This window comes from Drosophila rhopaloa, unplaced genomic scaffold (assembly GCF_018152115.1).
Source record: "Drosophila rhopaloa isolate 14029-0021.01 unplaced genomic scaffold, ASM1815211v1 contig_2, whole genome shotgun sequence".
Lineage (NCBI taxonomy): Eukaryota > Metazoa > Arthropoda > Insecta > Diptera > Drosophilidae > Drosophila > Drosophila rhopaloa.
Window position 1 is genome coordinate 13,568,273 of NW_025335083.1, and position 12,917 is coordinate 13,581,189.

General features: G+C 37.2%; 1 protein-coding gene across 1 annotated transcript; it reads left to right on the forward strand.

Annotated features, from left to right (window-relative positions):
- Positions 1–32: 32 nt before the first annotated feature.
- On the forward strand, positions 33–12,511 carry LOC108037340. The gene is made up of 2 exons (XM_017113884.2): positions 33–366; positions 11,017–12,511. The coding sequence occupies exon 2, from the start codon at positions 11,113–11,115 to the stop codon at positions 11,281–11,283; it is 171 nt and encodes a 56-aa protein (XP_016969373.1). The 5' UTR covers positions 33–366; positions 11,017–11,112; the 3' UTR covers positions 11,284–12,511.
- The last annotated feature ends 406 nt before the right edge of the window (positions 12,512–12,917 follow it).

Here is a 12,917-nt window from a genome sequence, read left to right on the forward strand (position 1 = left end):
GGTGCTGCTGTTTTCTGTTCTCAGTTTTCCGTTTTTCAGTTTTCATTCAATCAGCTGAGTTCGCGGCGTTCGGAATCTCTTGGCTCCCGATTATTTCTACCGTTGCAACGATCGAGTACTACGCGTTTAACGTCCGTGGAGGAAACACAAATCGTACAAGTTTTCGAGCTAAAAAATCCCTTAAAACAACAAGACTGGTTGAGAACGGAAAATTTGTTAGCAGCTTGTCAACATCAAAAAATATCTGTGTTCTGGTTACTGCCCATTGTCGACAGCATTTCAGCCAAGGCCTACTTAGCTGAATAAAAAAGGATCAAAATCTAATAGGCAGCCACCAGAAAAGGAGCTGCCAACTTGCATATTACGGTAAGTTTTTTTTACCGTTACTATTTAGTGTTGTGTAACGCGCCACTCTTTTATGCTGCGTATGTCCTTGCGTAGGCTGCACGTGTCCTTGAAATGCGTCAAGTGGTTCCTACGACTCTCTCTTTCTCATCGACGACTCTCCCTTTCTCTTTCGTTCTTTTTACGCATTTTACGTAATCACACCTAAAAGTTTTTTGTATTTTTTTTTAGTTTTTTGCGTTTTTCCTTTCAAGCGTAAATCTCGACTCGTTTTTCATTTGGTTTTATGGCTGCCCCATTTCCATTTCCACCACGAGTTCCTTCGCATAAATTCCGATATGAACGAAGGCTTTGCGACTTGTGTGTTTCCTGCCCAAAACCAGATTATCCTATAAGGGTCTCGTTTTTTTTATCGGCAAAGGACATCTGCATATGAAGAGGACCCCAACATGAGAGGAAAATCTATCTCTTAATTTAAGCTTAAGATGGGAAATTGATTTACTTGAGCTTGAATAAGGGTAGACATTATTATATTGATGAATAGGTTCATGATCGCATACCTACAAGCTAACATATAAATAAATATTTTTAATAGGTTGTTTTTATTAACTTTTAGCAAATCGCAATTAATGGTTTTTTGAGATGCTTGTGATGTGAGACCCTATTCCTAGGTCATCTTTATTTTTAAATTCATTCAGTGGGTACATATTTTTGTTAGTATTTATGTACACTTAATCCCTATTTATTAATTATTTAAGGTACATGCATATTCTAAATATGTTAGAGAACTTCGAGTCTCCTCTTTAACAATTTGCTATATTTTTTTTTACTCTCAATTATTATATAATATGCAGCTACATATGTATTTGTGTAAAATCATATGTTTAGAATTTTTGTTTATTTTCTTCCACAAGTTATTTATAAATAGGAAAAATTTCAGTGAAATTTTAGAAATTGTTGTTTGTTAAATAACTGATTTCAACGAAAAGTATATTCAAAGAAATTAACTTTGTCAATTGAACCCCATCGACATTGGCGGATTCATTTTAAGTAAAAGTTAGCCCGCAGTTTTCCATCCTGTTGATTAAACATAAGCTTTGGGAACTTTGAAAGTGGCTCTCATGCGAACTGAACCTTTTAAACTTTTTTCTTGTCATAAAGAATCGGTTCGTTCTTCTGTCTGGTGGCAGTTGATTACTTTTGCCCCATGTACGCGACGAATAAGTTCACACAAAAAGTTCTCAAAGGCTTCTTCGGCCCCACCTCCAGCTTTTAAATTATGTCACTTCATCTGTATTCCACACACCAGCTGAGCTGCACCGCCCCCTTTTTGGCTTCAGTTTATTAATCATTTCTGCCTTTTGTTTATGCCTTGGCATGGCACTGGCATTTTATATAGGCCAATAAGCTGTGGCCTTTTGTTATGAGCCGCAGCCAGTTCACATGGTAGAGCACCAACATCAATTACAGCATAAATGTTGAGGAATTGCTATAATTTAATTAATTTGCTTTGTCCTGCTGGCAGAGACATAAAAATTAATGATTAATATTCATCGTGTGAAGCACACGAACCCATTCACTGTAATGAGCCAACTTTAATGCCACCAATTGAACACTTGGCCATTTAATTGAGCATTCACTGTTGCCCACTAAATATATAACGAGTACATAACTCATCTACACTATATCAGCTATTCCATTCTATATTTGGGTCAGCTCTGTTGGTCGATCATTTCTTATCATATCGTTAAGTGCACTTGGTGTCCCTCAACCAAAACTATAACCAACATATGGGGCATGCCACCACCCCAGAAACACAAAAAAAACTTATCAAACTTTTTGTCGTTTGTATTGCATTTATAACACTGGAAAACTCGGGGAAGCCAACACAAAAGAAGGAAATCAATATTTGCGCTTAAAATAATAAAACGAATAGAGGGAAACCAAAACAACAAAAAAAGATTACAAGCATGTAGAAGTTTTCCCTGGAGGGGCAGAAAATTGAGTAGGGGGCGGGACATGAAGTGTTGATAAGCAAAGCAAACACTACCTAACTACCCCCCCAACTTCCCACTAAGTGCATTTTTATTTGAAAAGTACATCAACAAATTTCTGAATTGTCATGCGGAAAAAGTACTTAAAATAAAAAGGAAATGAAAATGATTCTTGTTCATTTTGGCTTTAAAAAATGTTGGAAAGTATGCTATTTTGATAAATGTTCTGTGAACTATGAAATGTTGGAAATATTTTCAGTAATTGTTTACTGATATATTTTTAGAATTTTTATATGAAATAATAACACTTTTCGGAAAAGTCAATTATCTCATTAATTATGCGAATTGCCTTAAATATTTAAAGCCATTTCCAAAAAAAAAATACTTTTCTTGTGCGCTAAAAACACATGCTCAAGTTGTTGGTAATTACTTCGATTGTCCGGATATGATAAATCCAACTAAAAAGCTCTTGCTAACCTAATTAAACCAATTCCAATTAAACCTTTTTATTGTTAATTTCCCAATTTTATCTACAAAATTCAATTTCCCAGTAGCGGAAATGCCCCCAAAAAACCAAAATGAGCCTTGTCACTCAAATCCCGATAAGAGTTCACAGCTGGGTTATGGATGGGAATGGTTAGCACGGTTACAACTCAAGTGAATTTTCCCCGCAGCGTTTGACTGATTGAGATTAGCTCGAAATTAATGACAAGGCATCAGTCTGGGGCTTAAAATGAGCTACAAAACAATTTCGCCAACCAAAAAAAATTAAACCGACAACGATGAATGGCATAAATTATGTACAACAATTTACGCAAAGAACCAGGCAAAAACAAGGGCAGGACTTGCTGAAAATTCAAAAGCGTGTCAAATGGAAATTGAAAATGGTCAGTGGAAATGAGCAGCCAAAAGAAGGAATTCAAGCTTGACAGGAAAAACAGGCAGACAGGACGGAAGTGGGCGTGGCCCGTCATGTCAATTAGATTTAATCGAAAATCGATGGGCTGATGCTTGAGCTTGCAGCAAAAAGGTCACAAAAAGGTTGATCTCATATGCAAAAAGTTGGGGTCAAACCCGATGACCCACCCCTATCAATCTTCTCCGCAGCATGAGTGTGTGTGGTCTTCAATATTCGCAGCGTCATCTTTGTTTATTTTGTGGCCCCTCGAATAAGTGTTCTGAATTATGCATTGGCCACGATGGAAAGTACTTGAGAGGGAAAACCCACGTTAAGCTAGAAAACTCATTGGAAATTGAATTTCTTTGGTTAGCACTGAAAGTTTTAAAGTCATCGGAAAGTGGGGCAATGTAGGTTTGGGCAAACGTTTGAAGATGGTGTGTGTGGTCTTTGACTTAATTGAAAATTCTTGGCCCAACCAACTTTGATGTCGAAAGAACAAAGTTTTAAAGAAAACAAGTTCAAAATGTGCTCTTCAAATTATTTATATAAGAGATATTTATTTTAAGTTGTAGGTTAAATGTATTCATAAATCTTTCAGTTTCTTAATCAATTTGTGTTATTTGTATTTACTTTAAGCAAATACAATTGAATGCCTAATATGATTTTAAAATCGTTTTAATGATACTTGTTTGACTCTTAATGCGTTAAATGTATTTTTTAATTTTCTAAAGGTATATACATTCTTGATTTCACAGCCCATTAGTATTTACTTTAATGTTTATAAATTTGTACGCCCTTGAAGACTACTTCAATTGAAATTTAATTTGTTATTTTCATCATTTAAATTTAATTTGTTTTTTTTTTCGATTTTGGTTGCCTTTATTTGAATTTCATTGCGGCATTTGCCGTTGCTTTATTTGTAAATTCATTAATTTATTTAAAACCATTTAATGAGCCATAAAATGATCTCGCTCTGTCTATCTGTTTTTCCCCCTTTATTTCGCCTTGGTTCAGTGCTGTGGTTTAATGTGAGCCGCATTTCTTATCAGGCGCAAGCATAAAGATTTTCCCATCATTATGTAAGAGGTTAGTTCGGCCATAAAACCATGCTTCAGTTCCACTCCCCCTTTTCCTGACCGGTTTCCCCCATCCAAGTTAACGAGCTGGTCACAATGGGACTTTGGTTTTAGCTAATGAGCAGCGCCGACTGCGACTGCTAAGCTGACCGCGCAATTTCTTTTGGCCAACTTTGAACTTCGGATACCCAGTTTCTTTTCTTTCTTCATCTTTATTTTTGGGTGGCCGCATTTGTCTTATTGTTTATTGGCTTTTCCTTCGCCTTCGTCTTGATGTTTATTATTGTTTGCGTTGGCTTTTCATGCGCAATAATGGTATAATATTTGCATTTGTATTGGCTACGTGGCGTATGCGTAATAGTCGTGCCAAAAGAACAGGAAGGTGATAGTGGCCATTGTTGCCCATTGGGAATGTTGCACATTGGCATCCCTTCAATATTTGTATTCACCGTAATGGTCGGTCTGAAAATGTATATGTTTGCATGGGTAATGTTTTTTGCTAAGGCCAAATAGCGGAATACAAAAGTGTTAAGGTGCGATTTTGCAATGGGTAATGAGCCAGCCACTTTAGACACTTTTCCACACATTTCCATTAAATTTGAACTGAAATTTAATCATAATTCATTCCAACAGTTGTCAATAAGTTGTTTTTTAATCTGATTCATTTTTAAAAAAGCTTAGAAAAATGAGTATTATGAAATTTTATGAAGTAGACTTGTGACCAACCTAATTGTTTGCCATTCTATAGGATTTTTTGCTGTTCAGTGTTAAGTTTTCCACGCAGAAGATTTCCCGAACAGCTGACAGCTGGTCTTCAGGCTGTTTTGTTTTTTTCTTCTGCTGACCTGTGACGTCTAACAATTTTCCATTTAAACGGCATTGTCTGTGATGTTTGCATCTCATTCCAGCTGTTCTCCATTGTCAATTATATTTGTCTTTCTCAGGCTGCGGCGGCTTCTTCTCTGGCCCAGTCTCCCACTACCGCTGCTTGTCGTTCCCCTGTGTGTTTGTTCTGTATATCTGAAAGATACTTGCAGCATAGCTGCATGTAGCTCGTATTCCTCAACTAACCCGCAACATGGCAGTTTTTCTTTTTTTCTATTTTTTTTTTTTGGTTAATTTACATGACAACACGTTTCGAAAGTCAGTCAACACAGGACAGGAGGTGAAAAGAGATGAGGGACAGTGAAATAACCAACCGGGATGAGGGGCATGGTAAAGTAACTTGTACATAGATACATTCGCTTGTAAGTTGCAAGTTAACTAGACTGTTACAATGTCGCAGTTGCAGGGAATCATTGGGGGAAAATGAGGAGGGAAAACCTAGGGCACTTGCCGCCTTTTTTGCGGTTTTACCTTCTCCTCCCAAAAAGCACAGCCCTCGGACTCGAAACCTCGCGCTGCTTGACTGCGGTTCTGGGCCAAAAGACAATGCATCTGCTGGCTACACTTTTCTCCGCAGCCTCGCTTCCTCAACTTACGGTTACTGCAGACACTGCAATCGGGAATTAGCATTCTTATAAATATTTATTCAGGTTTTTCCCATCTTCTCTAGTGTGTATCTTTGCCCCTTTGAACTCCCATTATCGTCGAGTGTGTGTGTGCGTTGTTAATATTTATGATTTATATGTATATCTCTTGAATATTGCCTTCTAATTGCCGCCTCAAGTTGAACGGGTCCCCAACTTGACTTGCGACCATGTGATGTCATTTGTTTGTTGTTTTTAGTTTGTAGTTTGGTGAGATCACGGCGCGCCCGAATGAAAAGAAGCTTTTCTGATCTGTCCAAGATTTTGTCATGTAATGCCGTATACAACTTGAGGGAGGTCTCAAGGTTTTTCAGCCTATTATTTAAGCTTCATTGAATCAATCAAACGGTTTACAATCAAGCGTAATATGCGTAAAGAACTGTCTGACCCAATTAGATATTGTTATCTATTTACAATGATCATACGCTCTAGCGCTGGAGTCTAGAACTCTCTATCGGTGTCGCAATTTTAAATTTACAATAGCAGCATCCATAACGATTGCGTGCACCGTAAAAAAAGATTAGTTATAAGAAAAACCAAAGCACCACTTCTGATTCTCACTTTTGTCACGATCTTTCGGAAATAAGTTCAGCCAAGCCTTTTTTAGTATATTTTATTTTTAAAATAAATACAATGAATGCCTTTAAAGCAAGACTAATTTAAACTTTGCAATCAGTTGTATCATTTTAAGCTTGATCGTACGAAAATTTATAATTAAGATACGATTTCACATAATTTCAATCCTTTACCGAAAATCCAAAATTTAAATAATAATAATATTGTATTTTATTTTGTGTGTAATATGTATGTCAATTTGCAAGTGATATTGAAGCCTCATGAAGACGGTTGTCAAAGTGGGAGAAGGGGCGGCAGTGGGTCTAGGTGGGCGGGGCAGTGGGTTTAGGTGGGCGGGGCAGTGGGTCGCTGTTTGCTGTGGCATCTGCGGTTGTGGTTGTGTCAGTCAGCGAAGCGCTGAAGTGGCACGCGCTTGATAACAACACCAAGTCAAGCCTCTAGTTTTCCAGTTTCAATTCTTTGCCCCACAGGGAACGCACTGCAAGTCGAGAAACACTCATTTGAAATGCAATTGAAACCACCAGAGACAGTCAGTGACATGACAGCAGATAGCGGTAAGCGACAGTGGCTGCAATAATAATAACGATAGGAGAACAATGGAACTAGTGGGACAAGTAGGGGCAGTTAGCTAGCAGTTTCATTCACAGGAAGTATCTAGAAATTATCAGGTAAATGCTAAATGTAACAGGGCTCTAATAACGATAAGTGAATGGAAAATGGGTCAAAAAGAGTTTCATTACTAAATGAAGGAAGCTGGAAAAACTGTAAACCTCTTATTATACAGCAATGATACCAAATGCTATAAATAACAATAATGGATATGAATTGTTAAATGAGTAATATTTTTAATTAAAGAAAAAAAAATATTTATAAAACTCAATACACTAAAGAAAGTATTAAATTGTATTACTCTGTAAATCTTTTTAGACAAGTTTTTTGTAAATATTGAAAAAAGGGGTTAAGTTGTTTTAAAGCGAAGATTTTAAAGCGAATCGTCGAAATTTTTGTCTTTTGACTGACTCTTTAAACCAAAAGTTCTCAACAACGAAACATTCCCTTTGGTAACCAGTCCATAAAAATGTCAATCACAATTCTCTAATTTACGAAATTAGGTTAACTAGACTTTTTAACGGCATTTCAGACGCAGCTGTCTGTCTCTCCTAATGCCAAATGCCAACTATACCTAGCCCTTCCCCAACTTTTTCCAACTGCCACTTTTGGGAGGAGTGCAGGAGGAAAACGAGTCGAAATGGAAAATGCATGAAAGGCACAAATTGATAATTGAATTTGGCACAGGCTCAAACTGCAGTTGCCGTTTGCTGCCAGTTGTTCTGTTGTTTAGCTGCTAGTATTGCACAGCATGCGCCAAGTGGGTCAATGTGAGCCGGGTGACAAGCGAGAAATATAGAAAAAAGTAAAAAATCACACACATCAACGGCGACATAAAATTAAAACCAATTAGGAGGAAAATGCTTCATATTTAGGAAACCCGAGCATCTGTATCACGAGTGTTCCTGTATTATTAGCTGTTATTAGGCCATAATAGTCCCTGAAATATGTCAAGTCGTCTGCGTGGGTGATAAAACTTCAGCGAGCGGAATGATGGGCCACAAATTATCCAAAAGACAGCGTCGTCATCAAAAATATTCGATTTCCAACACTCGACACTCATAAATTTCACAAGAGCTGGCGCCCAGGATATTGAAATACATGACCCGAGGGTCAGGCACGAAACCCACAAATATTCGTGGATATACCAAATCTAAAGTATTGCATGTTCGCACCCATTTCTCCATGTCCCCCTCCTCTCCCCCTTTAGTACGGCTGGGCATTCGGTTAATTTAACGGCAATAAAAACATCACGCATACGCCCCGCGGTGCCAGCGGATGGTAGATGGTGGCTTACGACGGGGGGATCCAATAAAACAAATGCCTTGAAATCGTCATCGAAGGGAAAAAGAGATAGAGATATTAGTCATTGAGCGATGGTCGGGTGAAAAAAGTTCAATCATTAGTTGGCACATGACACAATGCAGTGTGCACAAGAAGAATATGTTAATTCTGGGTAGTAAGGCTTAGAATAAGAACTAAAAAAATAAGGAAGTTATAATCATTATTTAGAAATTTATAAAAATTAAATCACGTGATTGCAGAAATATAGTACAATATCATCTTAATAAACGAACTCTTATTGGTTTTAAAAATTAAAGTTAAGGTTATAATCACAACATTTTTATAAGTTAAAAGTATACTTTTTCTTAAAGTGGCATTTTTTTTTTGAAAAATCCTCATACTCTTCCAAAGGTACCAAAAATGTCGCACGAATTGTGAAATAGAAAAAAGCGTTGATGGAGGGTGTTTGGGGTGGGGGATTGGGATTCCATATATATGTGGGCGAGTATCGTGTTGGCCCGTTAGCTTTAAAACGCCCACACCAGCACGATCAGTCGCCCCATCCCTCTCTAACTGACACCACAGCAGCTGCATTCGTAGTATCACAAAGATTAAAATGAAAACAGAAAATATTTCTCATTCCCGAAATGTTTATGTCAAAGAAATGGAAACCCATGCAGAGGCGGAGGTGAAAATGAAGTTGAAGAGGGGGACTGGGCGGTAAATTGTACGTTTCTGGTGAACTGAGATAAGCAGAAATGTGTAAACCGAAAACTTTATACTCTTGGACGCCTTTTATTATTGACACTGTGGAATTTTTCAGAAATAAATCTATGGCATCATTGCTTTTATGGAAAATGTATTGACCAATGCGTCCCATTTTTATGTTGTTGAATTTCAGTTAGAAGTAAAGCTTGAAATAATGTATTCACTAAAGACTTTTGAATTTTTCATTCTTCATAAATGTTCAGAGCTATTTTTAAATATAGTACTGAACATTTTCTTGTTTTATCTAAAAAGCTTAGAATAAAATTATGGTTCTATGTGTGTAAGTATTCTTAGATTTTTCTAGGCCAGTCCGACATATGCTTTATAATTGGTTATAAAATTCAAAAATATGTTACCCTACTTATTATTTTAAAATGGAAAAACATAAATTTTTGTAGTTTGGAATTTAAGTAGTATTTTTCCTACAGTACCCACTGTACTGCTAAATGTTCGGTGGCCTGGCTATCTGCATGATCTCAGCATTATAATGAGCCAAGCAAATGCGCAGGCGTATTTTCAGCAGTGACAAGATTGCTTACAAAACATACAAAGTGGAAAAATATTTATCAAGAAGCTAAAAGGAAAAGCGATCCCCAAAATACAAAAGGAAAAAACAAAACAATATTTTTATGTGTCGCGTGGACGCGACAAGCTGCTGTCGTAGCTTTTTTTATTGTCTCCGCCGCTGTAGCTGCCTGATATATGGAAATGTTTTATGAGTGCGGACTGCACTTTTGGACTGTCGCCATAGATGTTGACACAGACAAAAAAGCGCCGGGATTGAAAAACTTGACTGGGAATTGAAATTAATTTGCTGCCAGAAGGCGGTGGGAGGAAATGTGGGAGGGGAATAGATTGCACATTGCATAATTATCAATGACGTAGAACACACAATCTTTCTCTTTGAAAATATATGTATGTAATCTTTTTCCAGGGACAGAAACAGGATTTGGTCCAATTAAAGCAAACATCAATTCTCATTTCGTGTGTGTGTTTACATAGAGACATGTACAAGCCGATTTGTATGTTTTTTCTTCTATTATCCGTAACGAAGCGTTGCCTTTTTGTCATTGAAACGCTCTCTGGTGTCTGGCTTTAGCCAGATCTGGAAAAACTGGAGCATGCAACGTTTCGATTTGGGCCTCTTTTTGGGCAAACCACTCGCTTATAAATATATACTTCAGTGCATATGGGCAAGGTCATCGCTTTGGATGGGTGGGTTGTGTTGTGTTGTGTTGTACCTCTTTGGTTTGGGTGTGTGGAGCCAATGGAGCATTACGATTAGAGCTGAGCAGCCCGTTATTAAACAAAAAACTAGTTCGGCTTAATAGTTTTGCTGTAGGGTACCGTTTAAATGATTGTGTTGGATTACTAAAAGTGGGAGCAGTGAAAGTCGTATTTATTGAGCCCGTAAAAAAAGCATTAGGTGTAAGGTGATAGTGGCCATAATTTTATTTGAACCAATTAAAGACTAAATGATTAAATTAATATTGAATGCTTAGATATACATACTTATCAGTATAATTTAAATAATATTAACCTAATTTTTACAAATTTCAAGTTTTACTCAACTAGAATTTATTTTATTTATTTATTTAACATTTTTAAATTAATGTAGTATTTCGAATAATCCATATAAGCAATTCCCCCACAAAGTTTGTTGAGTTTTTTGGGTGAGGAAATCCATTCAGGATTTCATCCAAAGGGCTCTTGAATATATGTCTCATCCACATCAACTGGCCGTCATTCAGCTTCATCCTGCGATTCCCAACAAGTCAGCTTTTCGCTGGGTATTTCGGGGATTTGCTGACTGCCGCTCAAATGTCACGGCATCCACTCGACAGAGAATGATGCCTGAGGGCCTGAGCTATTGACTTGCCACTTTGAATAGCACTTGACTAATCCCCCGCTCGATTTCTGCCTTCTCTTTGCAGCCTGTGCGTTTCGTTCTTTCCACGCTTGTGACCCGTAGCCCACGTCCACTTTTGTGGCGTGTGCAACCAGAAGCCGCCAAGACGACTTACTCGATAATGAAGATGAGCTCGCCCAGGATTATGCAGCAGAAGAGAAGCAGCAAGTCCTCCAACTCGTCGCGGGTCTCGATGACCACTTCGACGGCGGAGGAGAATATCCTGGAGTCGAAGCTGTTCAGCTGGATGCGTCTATTCCGCTTCGCCTCGCTGCTCTGCCGCGCCGAGTAACGGAGCTAGTCTATAAGATCGAGATCCCTCACGCGATCCTTCCCCCAAAAAATGTTAAGAGAAATGTATATTACAGATACTCGAACTAGCTTTTCAGTCAAGTTTTCCTATATATAATGAGACACCAACAGAAACACCAACCTACTGTCACCTTAACTTTTTCCAGCAATGTAGAAAATAAGCATTTCAAAATGAGTAAAGAAGGACACACCTCCAACCAGAAATACCATGTTAAGTTTAAGCTGAAAAGCAATGTATCCAAGGAAAACAATGTTTATTTTAATCTCCTTTTTGGGATATCGAAACAGTTTTCTTTCAGTTAGCTCTTCACAATTAAGTCAATTTTTAGTGTAAATTCCGTATAAACAACGGAATTTCTCGCGCCTTTCGTACCTTTTGTATTGTAATAAGTGAGAAAAAAATGAGACACTTACAAATTGCAAAACTACAAGCAAATAAATATAAAATCATAATCCACTTATTGCTTTTATTCGGGTTTATTAGTGCTTAAGTTTCGAGAACAGCCGACTACAACATGAGGTATATTTTTGTAATTACAACACTGTTTTGCGTGTCACAAACAAATAAAAATAAAACATCAAGAGAAACGTTTATGCAGGCTATTAAATAGATAAATATATTAACTAAACAAGCGAGCAAATGCAGTACTAACAATAACAATACGATGTATACATGTAGAGAAATATATTTACACATCAAACTCGAATCCGAGTGTTTATGCAAAGTTGCTTATCCAATACTGAAAAACACATAAATATTAATACTAATTCACAATAGTTATCCAAGCCCAGCAATATGAGAAGTGCATTTAACCCAAAGAAGTTGCCAAACGACAGCTATTGTTGTTAACAAATTAGCAATGCAAAAACACAATAGCGGAAAAAGTATCTTAGTTTCTGTACAACCTCAGAAAGAAATGCAAAAATAGCAATGAAAAACCACGACAACAAGAACAAATACAGTTATCAGAGATTTTCGAAATTCAATTTTAATTATTAATTAGTTGGTAAGCCAGAAATGCAACCTTGCAACATGAACAACATAACGGTAATTATGGTAAATGCCAAAAACAATGAAAAAACTGTACTAGAACATACATAACAATATCACTGCAGCAGATAATTGTTGAGAAAAATGCAATAAATCGATATCGATCAATAAATAAAGTCTTTAAGCTGTTGAGTGTTCAATGCAATAAAATCGTTAACTTTGTGTTTTATTTTCTTTTGGATTAAATATAATTGGCACCAAAATCATGGATTACATCTGGTATTCTGATTATTAAGTGGAAGTGCTATGTTATAACTATCCCCCCTTTCTCCTTTTTATACCCTTGCAGAGGGTATTATAATTTTGGTCAAAAGTGTGCAACGCAGTGAAGGAGACATCTCCGACCCTATAAAGTATATATATTCTTGATCAGGATCACCTCCTGAGTTGATATAGCCATGTCCGTCTGTCCGTCTGTCCGTCTGTCCGTCTGTCCGTCTGTCCGTCTGTCTGTCCGTCTGTCTGTCCGTCTGTCTGTTTCTACGCAAACTAGTCTCTCAGTTTTAAAGCTATCGAACTGAAACTTTGCACACACCCTTATTTCCTTTGCACGCAGTATATAA